The 20,015-nt window shown below is 40.4% G+C and overlaps 3 protein-coding genes across 3 annotated transcripts; all 3 read left to right on the top strand.

Annotated features, from left to right (window-relative positions):
• Positions 1-3,542: 3,542 nt before the first annotated feature.
• On the top strand, positions 3,543-9,419 carry LOC149936272 (uncharacterized). Its single transcript, XM_090153655.1, has 7 exons — positions 3,543-3,607; positions 4,668-5,089; positions 5,153-5,410; positions 5,603-6,145; positions 6,731-7,180; positions 7,238-7,495; positions 8,889-9,419. The coding sequence occupies exons 1-7, from the start codon at positions 3,586-3,588 to the stop codon at positions 9,402-9,404; spliced, it is 2,469 nt and encodes an 822-aa protein (XP_090009781.1). The 5' UTR covers positions 3,543-3,585; the 3' UTR covers positions 9,405-9,419.
• On the top strand, positions 7,606-8,128 carry LOC149936273 (beta-1,3-galactosyltransferase 5-like). Its single transcript, XM_090180703.1, has one exon. It carries the CDS (start codon positions 7,634-7,636, stop codon positions 8,126-8,128), a length of 495 nt encoding a protein of 164 aa, XP_090036829.1. The 5' UTR covers positions 7,606-7,633.
• Positions 9,420-9,964: 545 nt separating the features above from the next.
• Positions 9,965-15,412, top strand: LOC149936271 (uncharacterized). Its single transcript, XM_090154729.1, has 10 exons — positions 9,965-10,534; positions 12,977-13,158; positions 13,227-13,434; positions 13,525-13,631; positions 13,704-13,909; positions 13,971-14,142; positions 14,215-14,386; positions 14,456-14,701; positions 14,766-15,020; positions 15,109-15,412. The coding sequence occupies exons 1-10, from the start codon at positions 10,456-10,458 to the stop codon at positions 15,216-15,218; spliced, it is 1,737 nt and encodes a 578-aa protein (XP_090010855.1). The 5' UTR covers positions 9,965-10,455; the 3' UTR covers positions 15,219-15,412.
• The last annotated feature ends 4,603 nt before the right edge of the window (positions 15,413-20,015 follow it).

The raw sequence follows: 20,015 nt of genomic DNA, 5'->3' as shown, positions 1-20,015 counted from the left end.
ACCCCTCGTAGGGTAGTGATCGTTTATTCTACCAGCTTGGACAGAATCTAGGGATAATCGGAGCTAGTTACTTTATAAATTTGTCCGCCACCGCTCAAATTGGGTAATAATGTTATTTTCTCTACGTACGTTTCAAAGCTGAGAAACGCGTCGTTGCGCGCGCCACTGGAAAACAAGCTTAAAGCCCCATTTTCATGCTCGCTGGTAGCGGGTAAAAATCAACAAAATCCGCTTCCGCTACACACTTTTTCACTTTCCGCGTCGATCTGTTTCAAACAGATATTTTAGCTTTATTTTCACGCTTGCGAGTGGTGGATGCGAATTTTAACAATTTTTATCCGTTACCAGCGAGCATGAAAATGGGGCTTAATGCCACCAAATTACACTTTTACGAATTATTCGTCAGAGCATTTTGTTAAACTCTGACGTCATCTTGCCAAATATCTTTACTCTATTTGCGCTGCACTAAATGCACCGGAGAAGTAAAAAATTTGTTCCCTAAAACGTTTCTCATTTTCGAGGAGAGAAAAAATTGTAACCGCGCAGGTGCGGTTTACCGTTTACGTCACAAGATGTCGAATTATCACTCCCACTTCTCTACTCGTAGGTCAAAGGCGCGTATCATCCTCTCTTTCTCTCTCGGCAGCTTGTGACGTCAAGAGATATTTTCATCCCACCCCAAAAGTTTCCCCCAAAAACCAGAGAACCTCGAGTGTAGGTGGGGTCGTCTTATTCGGCTTTCTTGTTTCCGACTATCTCTATGTCAGCTTCCGGATCACTAGAGCTAAAAATAGTATTTTCGGGGGTGGGGGCTGAAGTAATGATAGGAAAGAGTGAGAAGAAGATGCACTTGGAGATTTCGATCTTTGTGTTTTATAAATCTCCCGCTCTGTCAAAATAAGCTTTGAAAACCGCGCCGTTAAAACTCTCCCCAGACGTATAGTAGAGAAAATAAACTTTTCATATTTTATTATATATTGAAAGAGGAATATGTTGGAAATTTAAAAGCGTTTTAAGATAATATTTTCAAATATAAAGCAAGTGCAGTGGCGTAGCCAGACGTTAATTTTTATGATTCATCCCTCTCTAATTTAAGACACTTGGACCAAAAACTATTGTCTATTATCACAGAGAGATGGTCATTGGAATTCATACAAGAAATACGAAATTTTACTGAGGGGAAAATATAATTTTAAACGTTATTTTTAATTGCAAAGATTTTGAGTTAAATTTAGCCAAATTGCGTCATTAGGTATAATAATTTTTCTTTTGGGACCCACACTGCGACATATTTTACGACAACCCTTCAAGTTACGTAGTTTTTTCCCTTGAGGAATAAACCGTATTTATGTCGATCCGTTTGCACTAATTTTAAGCCAAAATACACAACTATAATGATATATTCCAAACTGTAGGGAGTTCTACAATTTTTTCTAGTACTTTTCATAAGCGCCATATCAGAAAAAAAATTGTCTATCCCACGCGGTTTTCACCGAAAGACGTTGCATCATGATGGAAGATTGAAGCTATATAATTTAATTATTTTTGAAGAAAAGACCTACACTGATAAGTATAAGCTTCTAAAGGGAATATAACCACCAACGCGTTCTTCACGGAAGATCCCGTCTATTTTAAGGATTACCTGCGCGACAAATCACTAAAGCGGCGTGGCGTTCACACTAGACACTTTGGAAACGTTTTAAAACGGTTGAAAAAGTTCAAATTGTAAAATTTTGGTGTCGAATGTATTGATCGTATGTCTATTAGTACAGTTGACACCGAAAATGTTTAATTTGACCTTTCGAAACCGTTTTAAAACGTTTCCAAAGTGTCTAGTGTGAACGCGGTTTAAGCAGCGCCGAAAATGTCAAAAGCCAGAGGAGGGAGCGGATAATATTGAAACCCTGTTGGGGTGACACGGAAAGAGTAGAGGTTATATTTCTTTTAAGCTTGGAACATGTCTCCAGCGAATTTTCTCTCAGGTAACGACGCCCTTGAAATCTCCGACGCGTGCCATTTTAACGGAGCAGACGAGGTTTATAGAAAATTGAAACGCTTTCAAAGTTAAAATTAACCTTTAATTGGGAAAAATAGTGCTGAACTATAGAATCAGAATGTTACGTTTTCAAGGTAAATTGAATATTAAAACGCATAAACTGCAGGTTGTTCTGCCATGTAAGAGAATACACTTGGAGAGACTTTTTTTTTAAACGAAGATGGCGCTACTATCAGTGTTGTATCTGAGGCACAGGGGCTATTATTTATGTAATCCTTTGTAGGTCATACGGACATGTTATTTACGCCAATATCCTATCACGATCAATTTCATTCTTTCTGGCACCTAGGAGTAACAAACACAAGGAGAACGCAGCTACCCTTTAAACACGCTAACGCAGTGTTGAGTACAAATTTCATTGGACCAACCTTACGCTGAGCGTTTTACGGAAATGAGGAAGACAATTTCCGAATTTTCCCCTTCCGACGGCAGCAGGCGCTAAAGCGTCTAACCAATGAAAGTTGTACGCGAGAAAATAGAAGACTTTTGACGGTTGCGTTCTCCTTGTGTTGGCAGTGCTGTGTTTGTTGCTCCTAGCTGGCACGAAACATTATCTTATAATAGGCTTATAATGACCACATCTGTTAAACATTTAAAAAACAATAGACAGGTTAAAGCGAGGCGGGTGAAAGGCAATATAAACACTTGTATTTATGTCGCCCCCCCCCCCCCCTAAATGGATTCCAATATTGGTCGTTCCCTCCTCCTTAGTGGTTTGTTCCGTTAAGAACACGTCTAAATGTTATATTCCCTTTAATCCCGCGTTAAAAAACGCGTATTGCGAACGTATACCCGGGGGTAAAAAATAACGCTACATTACTACAAGTTTTTCTACTGCGGGCTTAATTGCTCTATTTATTTTCATTTAAGCGTTTAGTCGATCTCAAAATTCGTTCGGCAAGTGAAAGTATATCTCCACGTTACGGGAAAAAAGCAGGTAAGTCCGCTAGACCTCATAGTGTAGTGGTAATGTCGCGCTGAATCGTAATTCGAATATCGGAATAGACAGTGGTCACTAGTTTTCAAACGCGTGATCGAATATGACGATTTCAACGTAGCTTTGTCCATGGCCGCCATATTGGGTGTAAGTTTTGAATCTATAAGAAACAGCGTGAATGACGTCTTCTGACGTCAGAGTGCCAATTCTCTATCGCGTCAAAATAACATTTAGTTTTCTATTGATTGGTCCCGAGGGGTCGGACATTTACCAAAATCCCGTACACTTTGCCTAAAATCGCAAAATCTTTTAACTCTCTATGGTTAATTAACATTGAAATCCCAAAATCACAACAAAAATAATGATAAAATCGGCAAAACCTCTACGAAATCCCGTACAAAATAATGGCAAGTGTCCGACCCCTCGATTGGTCCTGACCTGCGACAGCGACCAGCCATCCCATTATCTTGAGATCAGCCTCTTACTCGGCACGGCTGCCCAAATGACCAGAAAAGGAAACTTCAGAGACCCACACGAAAGATTCTTTTTTTTGCGTTAGTAATACGTAATGTACGTTACCTCGAGATAGACAATGGAAACTATAGATAAATTGGGTAAAGTCTGCGTTTAATTACGGTAGTTTTCCCGTCCCCCTCCCCCCGGCACTTGTTTATAACCCTCCTTTACAAAACGAGTCAAACCAGTATAGCGGTGAATAACATTATAGAAATGACGTCGGGGTTAGTGAGGCCCTCCTTTAGGAACGCCTTAAGCGGCTCTGTCTTCGTTATATTTGGGAGAAGCGGCGAGCGGGCAGCCGACTTTTTGCGTCTTGTGGGCGCGCGACCCCCTTTAGCGAATGTTTTCCGCTCGAACGCGTTTGCGAAACAATTCATCCTCGACGCGAAGATAAATTTGACATTAAACAAGCCCGATTATTTTTCGTTTCATTGTTTCCGATGATCGCTAATATACCCAAGGTATGTTTTCAGTTTTATTTTCTAACGGCATTTTCGGCCGCCATTTGGGTCGACTTGCTTCGAATTTAATAGTTTCTGAAAATGCCGTAACTTTAAAGCCAACGGTTCTCGCCCACCTGTCGAAATTGCGTAGAGGCGATTTTGGTGTCGAAATACGTAGAAAGTTAATAAGTAATAACTTTATTACGGATTTTATTTAATTAAAATTTATTGTAAAAACGATATTTAAATACAAACATTTAAAACGTGATGATCAGAATTTTAACATCAGCGTACGACATAGCGTTTCGGGTCTTACAAAATCCTTTGTCAAGCGGGAAGTTGTAATTTTTTACACGTTGGGTTAAAAAATATTTGGAAGCGTTATGATATCATTCGATATTTTTTTTTAATCTAATTAACGCGAATTAATTCGTGTTTTGATCTAGCGTATCTAATTGAATTTAAACCGTTGGTTTCTTGGAAAATTTGCAAACTCGTGTTTAACACACGTTTTTCAAATACTTTGGCTATTTTAACCCTCGAATTTCTGTCGGAAAAAGGTGGCTGGTGATTAATGAGGTATTTTAGCGGTATTTGCGATTATAAAAAGAAATATCTTAGCATTGGCATCTCGATGGGGGTTGGTCTGACGTCAGGCCTCTAATTCGTAAATTTAACGTCTTTTTAATTTTTTTTTATCTCGGTTTTCTAGTTGGCTCTGGGCGAATTATGCGAGTATCTTCGAACTGGCTGGGAAGATCTGGAACCACCGTCGCCACTTTAACCACTCCGAGAAGGAGAGTGAACATTTTGCCGGGGAGCATTCCCAATTTGTTTCGCCTGTTATTTTTGGGCACCCTACTCTCGGTGCCGTTGATTTTATTCTTGCATTCGCGGGGACCTCCGACCTCCGAATATGTGAAGTTTCTGCATCCTATATACCCAGACTCCGACTCGTCTCTCTTGGATTTCGAAGATTTCCGTTTTATCTTGAATAGCGACATCTGTCGGAAGAGAAACGAGACGCTATTCGTCCTTTTGCTCGTTCATTCGGCCCCCGATCATTTCGACAACCGACGGATCATCAGGACAATATGGAGTGGCCTAACTCTAGACTTCGGAAGCGACTACGTGGTAAGCCTTTGTTCGTGGACTGGTTGTTTTCAAACTGACAAGCGATTTTTCTTCGCGTTTTAGGTCAGAACTTTGTTTCTGCTGGGACTAACCGGGGATCGACACCTACAGTCCAAGCTGGAGAAAGAGAGCCTACTTCACGGCGATATATTGCAAGGGAATTTCATTGATTCCTATCGTAATCTCACCTACAAGCACATCATGGGGCTGAAATGGGCGGGACGCAATTGTCGGCGCGCCCACTTTCTAGCCAAGGTGGACGACGACATATTCATCGACATCTTTCGTTTGGCCAAAGCGTTGGACCACAAGTATCCCTTGGTAAGTACATTTTTGGTTTTTCTTATCCGTTTCCTTCCGGGAATTAGGCTGGTGACTGTCGCGTGGATGTGGTAAATGTCTCTTTTGGTAAATGAGGGTTGCGTTTTTTGGGTTTACGGGTGCAGTCTCCGATATCCGTTTGAGGTTGACTAGTTTCGTAACTCGAGCTAATCTTCGAAATATTATTTATAGTTGTACAACGACCACGTGGACCGTTCCAGAGGCAGAATTGCCTGTTACATCCAAAATAATATGGCAGTGATCAGAAATCCGTCCAGTAAATGGTACGTCTCTCCGTCGGAACACCCGGCGGACGTCTATCCGAAATATTGTTCCGGCTGGGCTTACGCCTTGACGCCTTCCGTGGCTAGCAGACTGGCGCACAGCGCTTTGTACATTCCTTTCTTATGGGTAGATGACGCCCACGTGACGGGAATAGTGGCCAGCCACGCGGGCATAATTCGCGAGGACATGAACGGTTGTTGCTTTAGTACGAACACCGAGGAGCTCCGGCAATGGGTCAGGAGCCCCGGAGAATACTCGTGGCGCTATATGGTGGTTACCGTCGAGAGCGACCTTCGACTCTTCAAAGATGCCCACCGCAAAACGCTGCTATGCCGGAAAGTACACTGCCAGTGTTGTTTCAAGCAAGACCAAATGGGTGCCATCTACGTTCCTAAATTCGACTCCAATGGCGAACCATTTCGCGTCACTGGGGCGGCCATAAAACTTACTTGACGTTGTTACTTCACTTTTTACACCATTGTCTTTCGGTTTGTTTCGCCGTTGTAGTTTATTATTACTATTTAAAGTCTAATAAATCATATAAAATATGATTTTCCTTTTTTTCATTTATTTTAGCACGCAAAATCGGCCCCGCAATCGTCCCCTCAACAAATTACACGCTTCTTCCAATTTAGGGGTTTCAATCATTTTACGCACTTACTATTAAAATCTAGGGAATAACAGTTAAGCCCAACCCCTTCGTGTAAATTTTTCTGTTATTATATATTAGAGGAAACTTAAATTTAATCCTTTCGTAACTTCAACAAATATGCCTACCTACCTTATATTAAACACCCTCGCTTCGTTGCGTAAGCGTATCTCGCGCCTTTCCCTTTTCTACTTGTTTATTCGTGGTCCGCACTTGTACTCTGTTTAGAAACGATAGCGATATATTGCTGGTATTCGCTCGCCCTTTGCACGTTGCGAAAACGAAGGTTTTTACACGCATCCAAAACATTTTCTTTTTACGCTTACTAACTTTGAGCTTCGATTACAATCGGTGGCTCCTTGTTACGAAAAATGGGATCGTATCAGTTGTTTTCAACCGGCGGAAGCGTGGGGAATTGCGTCAAAGTTATGGTTCGATTACTATTTCTGACCGTTGTCTTATCGGTTATGTTATTGATCTTGACCGTCCTCAATTTACGGATGACACCGACGCGCCCTACAGTCAACTTTCAGCGGTTTTTCTTCCCTCCTGATCAGCGCCACCCCCTTTTCGGCAAAGATTCCAAACTCGTGGTCACTTTTCCAAGAACGACTACCGCTAAAGAACGGAAACCGGCATCGGCTCCCCCCTCCAACTCGACCCTTTTGAACCTGACCAATTTTAGGTACTACTTGACCACCGATGTCTGTCGGCGACGGAACGAGACCCTGTTCTTGCTGTTGCTTTTCCATTCGGCTCCGGGCCATTTCGAGAACAGAAACATTATACGGAAACTATGGGGAAATCTAACGATGAATTTCGGGAACCAATACGTGGTAATTAACGGCTTTAGTGGTTTCACCGATCCATCTTTCACGCTTACTTATTATAAGGTTAGATGCGTTTTCCTGTTGGGCACCGTTAAGGACCCAAACCTACAGTCCAAATTGAAGAACGAGAACCTACTTCACCGAGATACGCTTCAAGGGAATTTTCTCGACACCTACCGTAACCTTACCTACAAAAATATCATGGGCTTCAGATGGGCGGGACTTAATTGCGGCCACGCCCATTTCATTATCAAGTCTGACGACGACACGTTCATAGACGTGCAACACTTCGGCCAGCTCTTGGACAGAACGTATCCCATGGTGAGCGTAAATGCCATTTCTCAGCTTTGCACTAAGAGAGGGAGTTGCACGTGTGTGGCCATTTAGCGCTATTGCTTTTAAACGCACCACTTGAACTGGTCAGACATTGGAGTGTTTTTATAGTTGAAGAATGCCCCGATGGATCGAACCGGAAGTAAATTCGTCTGTTACGTTCATCGCAATATGCCTATTTTAAGAGGTCGTGGTAGCAAGTGGTACGTCTCTGAATCCGAGTACGAGGGCAAGGTCTATCCGGATTACTGCGCCGGCGCCGCTTACGCCTTGACGCCTTCGGTGGCCACTAAGCTGGACGATACCGCCTCGAAGAGTCGGTTTCTGTGGGTAGACGACGCCTACGTCACGGGTATCGTGGCCAATCAGGCTGGCGTCGGTCGGGACTCCTTGAACGAATGCGCTTCCACCATTGACGGTTCCGCGTTGAAAAAGTGGCTGGACGGACCACGAGGGAACACGACCTGCCGCTACCTTTTCGCTCACATTTGGCAGCTGCCACTTATGGAAGTCGCCCATCGTAGAGCGCAGACTTGCCAGAGGGTCCATTGCGGTTGTCCTTTTAAAGAATCAGAAATGTGCCACGCTTCGACCCCAGCGAAACGAGTTACCAAACATTAACACTACTAAAAAGTGGCATCACTTACGCTTCATTATAATTGAATTATTATCGAAATTGCGAATAAATTTCACTGTTTTTCTTATAAGTAGGCCTTTTCAGTTTTTTAAGCTTATTAACGTTCTTCAACATACGCTTAAATTTCACTTTATTTGGAATCCCACAAGCACGGAAGTAGTATGTTTGCACTGACAAGGTGTTTATTGCCGATTTTGTTCAAAGTCGGGCGTAATGTAGACCTTTATGAGATATAAAATTTCCCAAAAGGGACTATGCACTACCCATTCCATTTGCCATGGCAACCGAAAATGTTTTTGAACACATAAAACAAAAATAAGATTTTTTTACTTATTTTACCCAAACATTGTTACAATTTTACCCCAAAAATGTTTGAATCTACCCAAACTTGATGAAATTTACCTAAATGTGGTCCAAATTACCCATTTCGTGATTTTAAATTTTTTAAAAAAAAATTCGTACCCTGTGAAACCGAGAAAATCCCATGCTTTTTTAAATGTAGATTTTTTTATTTTAAGTGGTCAAAAACATTTTCGGTTGCCATGGCTAATCAAATGGGTAGTACAACGTTTCCTTTTGGGAAAATTTCATATCTCAAATAGGTCTACATCACGCCCGACTTTGAACAAAATCGGCAATAAACACCTCGGGTACTCTCCTTGTGAGATAGAGCGGGTTGCACCAAATAGCAAAGTTTTCAATTATTGAGCTCAATCATTCAGACATTGAAGTGTATTATTCTAGTTGAAGAATGTTCCGATGGACCGAACCAGAGGGAAGATCGTCTGTTACGTAAATCGCCAAGTGCCTATTTTCAGAAATAAAGCGAGTAAGTGGTACGTCTCCGAAAAAGAGTACCAGGGTAAAATATTTCCGGAATATTGCGCCGGGGCCGCGTACGCCTTGACGCCTTCGGTGGCTCTTAAACTGGTTACTGGCGCTCCTCACGTTCCTTTCTTTTGGGTGGACGACGTGCACGTCACGGGTGACGTGGCCAGACACGCTGGCATCGGTCGCGACTCCTTGAACGAGTGTTGCGTCACCTTCGACCCTACCGTCTTGAAGGCTTGGTTGCTTCAGACTCGAAGTTCCGCGTGTCGATATTTGGTCGCCCAAGTTTGGGATTTATCGGTTCTGGAATTTGCTCATCGACGGGTGTTAGACTGTAATCATTTTCAGTGTAGTTGTCACTTTAGGGACCCCAAAATGTGCCCCCATCCCAAAACTGAAAATCCCAAGAAAGTAAGTAAAATTCGATGACGATCGCCTTCGAAAATGACAATGTCGTCATTATGTTTCAAATGCTTATGTTAAAATATTTAAGTAAAGTCGACGCCATCAGAATTGTAAAATTGTAATTTTTTTACGAAATAAAATGTCGTCATTATGTGTCTAACGCTTATGTTAAAATATTTAAGTAAAGTCGACGCCATCAGAATTGTACAATTGTAATTTTTTAACGAAATAAATTCGTATTGAAATCCAGGAGGAATTTATCAAGAATAAAAAGGATTAATATTATTATTAAACTAACATATTCGTATCCATTGTTCTGTCTTTGGGAAAGTTATTAAAACAGTCTTATATTTACGATTAATATGCGTATAAAAGGCATATTATTTTTATACGCATGCTAGAATGGTTGCGACGGGCGTGGAAATGTAAAATAATTACTATAATCTAGTACAATATAAATTTTTTCTTCTCTAACTCACCAAAACGAACTTAAAATAATTCCACGTCAGATAACAAACAATATTATTTTTATATTTGACGATACGCGTAATAGAAAGTGTATTTAATCCTTGAACGTCAAAGCGAGCGGATATCACGGATGAGCGAGGCTTTCTAGGCCAAATGAGCAGCCTTCGAATACCGTCGTATTTAAACGTACAAGTATATTAACTTAGGATATATCTTAAATTCCAAAAGCGTACACTTCGCGTCGCTTTCTTCGGAGCGTCTGCGTTTCGAACTATGAACTAACTGATTAGATATTACAATAACTGGAAAACTATAAAGTGCCAGGTTAGGAATTTGATTAATAAGTTACGTTAACTATTCCATAGCGCAATCTCTTCGAAGTTAGAGAATGAAATGATCGCGCGTAGACGAAATTCTTAACTAAAACCTCGAGGTTGTTTTAAGCCTCGGTTATATCTAAAATAACCGCGTTTGCTCGCGAGACGTTGGGACGCATTAGTGCCGTTGCCGGAACTTGCCGAACTAACAACGGGGGAAAGTCTATCCGAGGCGTCTTCAATTTAAAACTGGTTCTTGTTCAGGGTTCAAGCGCGTAGTATCTTTCGGGATGGCCGGGAGGACGCTGTCGCGATATTTATTAGTGGAAACACCGATGATTAAAACCGCTTGGAGCTCCGCTATTAACCGTAAGCACTTTTTCTTATAACGTATCATTTAGTTTTTTGTTTGTTTTACATTGTTATAATTATGTATCTACTAGCTTTTTATTTACCCCTTTGTATTTTAAACGCTTAGGTTAGTAGCTTCGCGTATGATTAACGTTATGTTTGAAAGCTAATTAGTTTTATAGCTTTTACGGCCTCGAAAAAAAAAGAGTAGGCTGGGCGGTTATCAACTCAAAAATGTTCTTCAAGTTTCCCTAATGACTGACGTCCTAAAAAAACTTCCTTCACGGATAAGATAGTGTTTTTATGAGCTTTGTAAGTGGTTAAATATTTTAATATTGCGCGCAAATAATTAATGAATTTACTATAGAATTATATTTATATTATTGCAAACAGTTTTTTCCTTTCCAATGCAGGAAGTAAAAACACGTTACGCAAGCGAGGGGCGTGACTTCGGATTGTTAATCTAGTGGAAGGTCATAGAACCGTGGAGGTCAAATGGGTTAAGTGATTGCGCGCTAGACAAATGCGCCTCCAAAAATAAAAATTGTTCTATTAATTAATAAATATCCTTTTTTGGCTAAAAGCACTTCAATCTTTGAGTCAAACATTGAGCGATGACTCATTTCATATATAATTGGAATTGGTGAATATCTTGAAATTTTCTTTAAAATATATATTACGCGAAGTAGAGGTCGGCGGAACGAATAAATTAACCGTCAAAATTTCGATTAACCATAAAAAGTTGGGTTAATTGTTTTTTATGAACATTTTATACGAATAAACAACGATTTAACATGCAAAAATAATCGGGTTTTTCGTATATATTTTGGATAATTAGCGGTTATGAATAAAAATAAATAATTGGATAATTTCTTATTCAAACGCCGACCTCTAACGCGAATAGACTCGAACTTAGATTTCTAGCTAGTGAAATTGTTAGGGTGAACCCTTCTCCCCACTAGACTCTTATTAGTGTCGTATGATTCCCGAACGATAACGAACAAGTGTTCTTTTGACAACCTGAACTACTAAACTGCCTAGAGTTATCTCAATTCGGATAGATTATCGGATTACATAGGGAATTAACCTGTACAGACAGTAAGGGTGTTAAACTGTAGTCAGAGTTTTGGATTTTTTTTATTTTAAAAAATTGATTAATTTGATTTAAATCAGATTTTAATTGATTTTTTTAAAAGTTTTATGCCTTTTTTTTGACAAATTGATAAATAATGTGACTGCGGTGATAGCGTAAACTTTAGTTTAAATTAATCATTATTAATTAATAATGGATTTTCATTGCATTTTCTCTGCATTGAAATTTCTAATCAACGATTTTTTTAAAATCACTTGATTTAAATCGCAATTTAAATCGGACAACTCTAGCTGTGGTAATAGATGTGGAGGAGAAATTTGTTGAAATGTTGCGATTAAATTTTACCGGTAGCTTAAAAGCTGAATTTGTGAAATACATAAATGGTGAGATTTTTTTTAATGTCGTTAATAAATTGCAATAGCAATGGAATCGAAATTAAAGGGAATATAACCTCAGGTATTTGGTGTGGAACACCAACGCTTGCAGCTCTGACCGCTCTTGCCTTTCGCTTTAAAAATGTTTGGCGCCACTGTACAGCGAAATTTGAAAAATTGAAGGGGTCTTCCATAAAGATTGCTTTGCAGGTTATATTCCCTTTAATATGGTATTTGGAACTCCTACAAATTTGACGTACGGGGTTTTTGTGACAATGACAGAATGGCAGTTTCGAGTCTCGAATGGAAGGGAGAGCCTACAATCGTTACGCAGTATCTCCCCAATTTACCCGAGGGAGATTAAGGGGGGCTATTACCAGAGGAAAGATAGAGAGGTGTAATTTTTCTTCCGGAATCACGAGCTTAACAGAATGCTGCCCACGTAGTATCTGCTAACTTTAATTCATTGTTGCTGCAGTACATCAAATATACACTCGTAGACAAGGCCATTTAATCCTCAAGAAACAAATGTTTAATGACCGCGTGGGCTTTTATGTACTCGTAGAAAACCCCAAGCAACTATCTGGGTAGAACGTGCTAACCTATCTGCAGGCCATTGAAACACACAGGGTTCGTTTTGAGTTATTGACGCTTGGTAGTTTTATGTACTTTTTAAATGTTGTTAGAATAATAATTTTTCAGGTGACGACGAAACCGATAGTACCTCCTCTGGTACTTTAATTTATTTATAAATTACAACCTTAACTATCGGCAGATACACGTCCAAGTCAAGTGTTGGGGATATGCATTTTTTTTCCTAATCGTGCAACGCGTTAAAAACCTCTCCAAAAAATTGAGGCTATCAATTAAATTTAGTACTCGAATCATTTTTTCAATTTAGTACTCGAATCATTTTTTCAAGTTTATAAATTGCTTATTTTAAAAGACTTAATTTTAAATTTTAACTTTGCCATGTTTCTATTATTTCCTTAGCGAGCCGGGGTTTTCGGACATCAAGTGCAAAGTGCTCGTCAGTCTTAACTCCCGAATGGAAACGGAAGGTGTTGGACTCGAAAGTGGTGACGTCGCCCTTCACCGCCAACCATGTCCCCGAGACGTCCTTCCCGGAATTCGCCTTCGTCCAAATGGAGAAATGGAGGAACAACAAAATGATCGTACTGACATCTATTTTCGTCTTTCATTCGCGTCGACTCAAACGTAACGTGGCTTTTTTTTCACGTAGATAAACGGGTTAACGGGGGAAACCTTCACCTACCACGACTCATTGAGATTGTGCGGCAAAGTGGCTAGCGCTCTGATAAGACTCGGCCTGAAACCGGGACAGAAAGTGGCCTTTTGCAGCTTCAACTTACCCGAGTATTTCATTTCCTGGCTGGCTGTTTTGGCGGCCGGCGGCGTCGTCACGGATATCAACCCAAACTCGATTTCCAGTAAGTCACGTCCCTCTATCGATCCGTTCGCTTCGTTATTGATAGTAATTGATAGGTAATTGAATTTCATTATTATTCGTCGACCCGCAGAAGAGATTAAAGACCAACTGGATCGAACGGAAACGGTGATCCTCTTCACTCATCCTTCCTGCGCGGCTGTTGCCAAAGAAGCAGTTGCCAATTCGCCATCTGTGCAGGCACGTCGTTATTGGCTCTTGTCTACTTGTAATTACATTCAATAGCGAACAAATGTCGAATCCCTTTTATAGAAAGTCGTCGTTTTTGGGGAGGCCGAGGGCTGCATTCCTTTCAGTCATTTGGCCCAAGACGACGGTTCCTTGTTCCAGGGGCCACATCCGGTCGCGGACCCCAGGACGGCTCTGGCCCAGTTACCCTGTTCCAGCGGGACGACGGGGATCCCGAAATTAGTTTGCAAGTCCCACTATTCTTTCACAGCCATGGCCAAGTCTTGCATGTATGTTTTTTGAACACGTTTATTTGGGATTGTTTAATTTTAATAACTTGGAACCGTTTAGATATCCGGAAACTCTTCAAAACTCCGAGCGGGACGTCGGTTTATTAGTTCTCCCTCTCTACCACATCTTTCCCATCTTCATGCTATCGGCGGATATGGTTGTTGGAGTTACTAACGTTTTGCTACCCAAATTTACCCCGGAAACCTATCTGCAGGCCATTGAAACACACAGGGTTCGTTTTGAGTTATTGACGCTTGGTAGTTTTATGTACTTTTTAAATGTTGTTAGAATAATAATTTTTCAGGTGACGACGAAACCGATAGTACCTCCTCTGGTACTTTTTATGCTTCAACATCCTATGGTTAAGGATTACGACGTCAGTTCGCTTAGAGGCTTGGTCAGCGGGGCTGCCCCCGTGGCCGAAGACTTACTCGACCAAATGCAAGAGACATTCAAGTTGGATTACATTAGACAGGGTATGGTATTAGGTTGCTTGTTTGAAAAGAATTGGGCTGCTGATGAAGTTGGTAAATTCATTCCGGCAGGTTTTGGGATGACGGAGATTTGTCCCGTTTGCGTGGGTTTAAATGACGGTAAATTCAAAAAAGGCAGTGTAGGAGTGCCAGTCAACCAAACGGAGGTTAAAATTATGGACGTCGAGACGAGTAAGCTATTAGGACCCAATCAACCCGGAGAGATTTGGGCCCGAGGACCCCAGATCATGTCGGGGTACTTCAACAACGAAGAAGCCACCGCCGCCACACTGGACTACCAAGGCTGGATACATACTGGTAAATATCGCTGTAGATTTTTCAGATACATCCATTTAATAAAACACTCGATTTAATCGTATAGGCGACATCGGTCTGTACAACGAAGAATGCGAATTATTTGTGGTAGATCGTATGAAGGACTTGATCAAATACAAAGGTCATCAGGTAGCTCCCGCGGAACTGGAACACCTCCTCTTGAGCCATCCTTCCGTCAAAGACGTGGCTGTCATCGGGATACCCGACCCGAGGGCCGGGGAACTGACCAGGGCGTATGTGGTTGTCGAAGATTCCGCTGTTGGTAAAATCAACGAAGACATTTTAATCAAATTTGTCGCTGGTATGTCAATTTTGGGACTGTCTTTTTTGCGACGAATCTTTAAAATCATAGCGATTAAATGCAGTCTCTTTGTTTTACTTTTGAATAGATCAAACGGCTCCCGAAAAGCATTTGCACGGCGGTGTTGTCTTCCTAAAAGAAATTCCGAAATCAGCGGCGGGAAAAGTCTTAAAGAAAGTATTAAGGGCGGGCATTTAAAAATTAAAAACATTTAAAGAAATCGGGAAAAAATTGAAATGTTATATTTATATATACGATAAATTATTCGAATAGGTTTTATATATTTTTGTACGCGCTAAAAATAGGAATTTAATTAAACCGAAATCACGTGTTATGTTTAGTGACTTTATTATTTTATCCAATTATTTTTCACTCTCGAAATTACCGATAAATAAACTTGTTGAGAAAAATTTTAAAATTTATCAAAAATTGCAATATTTATAAAAATCTACTTTTTACACACAATCCCGTAGTACGTATTATTTTCACCTGATAGCCACCGCCGTTCTGGATATAACTGTTAAATAGGTTTAAAATGGTAAATGTAATACAGAACTTCAATATCCCCATTTCGTTGATAAGAGTTGGTCTTTTTCCCATTTTAGTGATTTCAAAATTAAGAAAATAAAAAATTACCTACTTGGTCAAACCATGGACACAAATTCACCTGCCGCCGCCACCGTCTCTCTGTAAAGGGGGGAGGTTCAAGTTTCGGGCTGTCAAGGCCATATAATTCGTCACGTGGTCGACAAAACGTTCCGTTTGAAATGGGGGTTTACATTCTTTCGAATACCCTTGACGGCCCTGCGAATCAAGTATGGCCGACTATTTCAGCTAATCCGAAGTAGGACGCAAACGGACAGTGAGGGGGTACCTCTTTTAGGTTGTTTTTCGTCCGGTTAGAAATACAGTGTCCATGGTCTACTTTATGGTAGAAAATAATAATTCCGGGACTACTTATGCTATAATGGACTAGATCAAAAATAGTTCGAGGTTAAATGTATCATTTGACTTTAAGGTCCGGAAAATATGATTAAAAATCAGTAAAAGTCCCTACGTAATAAAATTCTTATATTTTTCAATGATTGTGAACTAATAAACGCTGTAAATGCTTAGCCGTGTCCACATCCGCAGTTTGACGGGGAATTCTCGGCCACTGAAAACTGAATCGACCCTGCGAAGGTTTTTTTGTTTCATTTCTAAGGTTACTTCTATCGTATATATTATACACTTCTGGTTCAATGTTTTACTTCGGGTGTAAAACGCATTTTTTAAGTTATTTATACCATTAGCAGGAATCCATACCTATACTTGGAATGCTGATCCTGGAGTATCGCGTATGGTAAGATCACTCTGACGGCTTTGGCCCCGCCTACGACAGAAAAAATCTCCTCTGCGCGCGCTCCCCTCTCACGTTGTTGTTTGTGAAGTTAACATAGTGACGTCCAAAAAAACCGTCAGCCACATCGAGACGAAAATCTGCCGCGATAAGCACTCCAAGTAGAGGTATGGATTCCTGGCATTAGTTATAGAGCTAACACTTACTTTAGGAATTAACACTCAAAGAACAGGCAGCGACAATAGAACGTTCTATAAAATCGGTGTGGTGTGCTTTCCCCCTTTTAAGTTCGGAGGAGTATGGGGCGCCAAACCGGAAAAAACTGAATATAAACGCAAATATATGGTAGGGAACGCAAATATATAGTAGGGAACGCAAATATATGGTAGGGAACGCAAATATATGGTAGGGAACGCAAATATATGGTATATGGGGCGCCAAACCGGAAAAAACTGAATATAAACGCAAATATATGGTAGGGAACGCAAATATATGGTAGGGAACGCAAATATATGGTAGGGAACGCAAATATATGGTATATGGGGCGCCAAACCGGAAAAAACTGAATATAAACGCAAATATATGGTAGAGAACGCAAATATATGGTAGGGAACGCAAATATATGGTAGGGAACGGAAATATATGGTAGGGAACGCAAATATATGGTATATGGGGCGCCAAACCGGAAAAAACTGAATATAAACGCCAATATATGGTAGAGAACGCAAATATATGGTAGGGAACGCAAATATATGGTAGGGAACGCAAATATATGGTAGGGAACGCAAATATATGGTATATGGGGCGCCAAACCGGAAAAAACTGAATATAAACGCAAATATATGGTAGAGAACGCAAATATATGGTAGGGAACGCAAATATATGGTAGGGAACGCAAATATATGGTAGGGAACGCAAATATATGGTAGGGAACGCAAATATATGGTAGGGAACGCAAATATATGGTAGGGAACGCAAATATATGGTATATGGGGCGCCAAACCGGAAAAAACTGAATATAAACGCAAATATATGGTAGAGAACGCAAATATATGGTAGGGAACGCAAATATATGGTAGGGAACGCAAATATATGGTAGGGAACGCAAATATATGGTATATGGGGCGCCAAACCGGAAAAAACTGAATATAAACGCCAATATATGGTAGAGAACGCAAATATATGGTAGGGAACGCAAATATATGGTAGGGAACGCAAATATATGGTATATGGGGCGCCAATTCGGAAAAAACTGAATATAAACGCAAATATATGGTAGAGAACGCAAATATATGGTAGGGAACGCAAATATATGGTAGGGAACGCAAATATATGGTAGGGAACGCAAATATATGGTAGGGAACGCAAATATATGGTAGGGAACGCAAATATATGGTAGGGAACGCAAATATATGGTATATGGGGCGCCAAACCGGAAAAAACTGAATATAAACGCAAATATATGGTAGAGAACGCAAATATATGGTAGGGAACGCAAATATATGGTAGGGAACGCAAATATATGGTAGGGAACGCAAATATATGGTAGGGAACCCAAATATATGGTAGAGAACGCAAATATATGGTAGGGAACCCAAATATATGGTAGGGAACGCAAATATATGGTAGGGAACCCAAATATATGGTAGGGAACGCAAATATATGGTAGGGAACGCAAATATATGGTAGGGAACGCAAATATATGGTATATGGGGTGCCAAACCGGGAAAAACTGAATATAAACGCAAATATATGGTAGGGAACGCAAATATATGGTATATGGGGCGCCAAACCGGAAAAAACTGAATATAAACGCAAATATATGGTAGAGAACGCAAATATATGGTAGAGAACGCAAATATATGGTAGGGAACGCAAATATATGGTAGGGAACGCAAATATATGGTAGGGAACGCAAATATATGGTAGGGAACGCAAATATATGGTAGGGAACGCAAATATATGGTATATGGGGCGCCAAACCGGAAAAAACTGAATATAAACGCAAATATATGGTAGGGAACGCAAATATATGTTAGGGAACGCAAATATATGGTAGGGAACCCAAATATATGGTAGGGAACGCAAATATATGGTAGGGAACGCAAATATATGGTAGGGAACGCAAATATATGGTATATGGGGCGCCAAACCGGAAAAAACTGAATATAAACGCAAATATATGGTAGGGAACGCAAATATATGGTAGGGAACCCAAATATATGTTAGGGAACGCAAATATATGGTAGGGAACGCAAATATATGGTATATGGGGCGCCAAACCGGAAAAAACTGAATATAAACGCAAATATATGGTAGAGAACGCAAATATATGGTAGGGAACGCAAATATATGGTAGGGAACGCAAATATATGGTATATGGGGCGCCAAACCGGAAAAAACTGAATATAAACGCCAATATATGGTAGAGAACGCAAATATATGGTAGGGAACGCAAATATATGGTAGGGAACGCAAATATATGGTATATGGGGCGCCAATTCGGAAAAAACTGAATATAAACGCAAATATATGGTAGAGAACGCAAATATATGGTAGGGAACGCAAATATATGGTAGGGAACCCAAATATATGGTAGGGAACCCAAATATATGGTAGGGAACCCAAATATATGGTAGGGAACCCAAATATATGGTAGGGAACCCAAATATATGGTAGGGAACCCAAATATATGGTAGGGAACCCAAATATATGGTAGGGAACGCAAATATATGGTAGGGAACGCAAATATATGGTAGGGAACGCAAATATATGGTAGGGAACCCAAATATATGGTAGGGAACCCAAATATATGGTAGGGAACGCAAATATATGGTAGGGAACCCAAATATATGGTAGGGAACGCAAATATATGGTAGGGAACGCAAATATATGGTATATGGGGCGCCAAACCGGAAAAAACTGAATATAAACGCAAATATATGGTAGGGAACGCAAATATATGGTAGGGAACCCAAATATATGGTAGGGAACCCAAATATATGGTAGGGAACGCAAATATATGGTAGGGAACGCAAATATATGGTAGGGAACCCAAATATATGGTAGGGAACGGAAATATATGGTAGGGAACGCAAATATATGGTAGGGAACGCAAATATATGGTAGGGAACGCAAATATATGGTAGGGAACCCAAATATATGGTAGGGAACCCAAATATATGGTAGGGAACCCAAATATATGGTAGGGAACCCAAATATATGGTAGGGAACCCAAATATATGGTAGGGAACCCAAATATATGGTAGGGAACCCAAATATATGGTAGGGAACCCAAATATATGGTAGGGAACCCAAATATATGGTAGGGAACGCAAATATATGGTAGGGAACGCAAATATATGGTAGGGAACGCAAATATATGGTAGGGAACGCAAATATATGGTATATGGGGCGCCAAACCGGAAAAAACTGAATATAAACGCAAATATATGGTAGAGAACGCAAATATATGGTAGGGAACGCAAATATATGGTAGGGAACGCAAATATATGGTAGGGAACGCAAATATATGGTATATGGGGCGCCAAACCGGAAAAAACTGAATATAAACGCCAATATATGGTAGAGAACGCAAATATATGGTAGGGAACGCAAATATATGGTAGGGAACGCAAATATATGGTAGGGAACGC

Source organism: Leiobunum rupestre, chromosome 7 (assembly GCF_980474605.1).
Source record: "Leiobunum rupestre chromosome 7, qqLeiRupe1.1.hap1, whole genome shotgun sequence".
NCBI lineage: Eukaryota > Metazoa > Arthropoda > Arachnida > Opiliones > Sclerosomatidae > Leiobunum > Leiobunum rupestre.
Note: the sequence above shows the minus strand (reverse complement) of the source record. Positions and strands in the feature narration are given on the sequence as shown.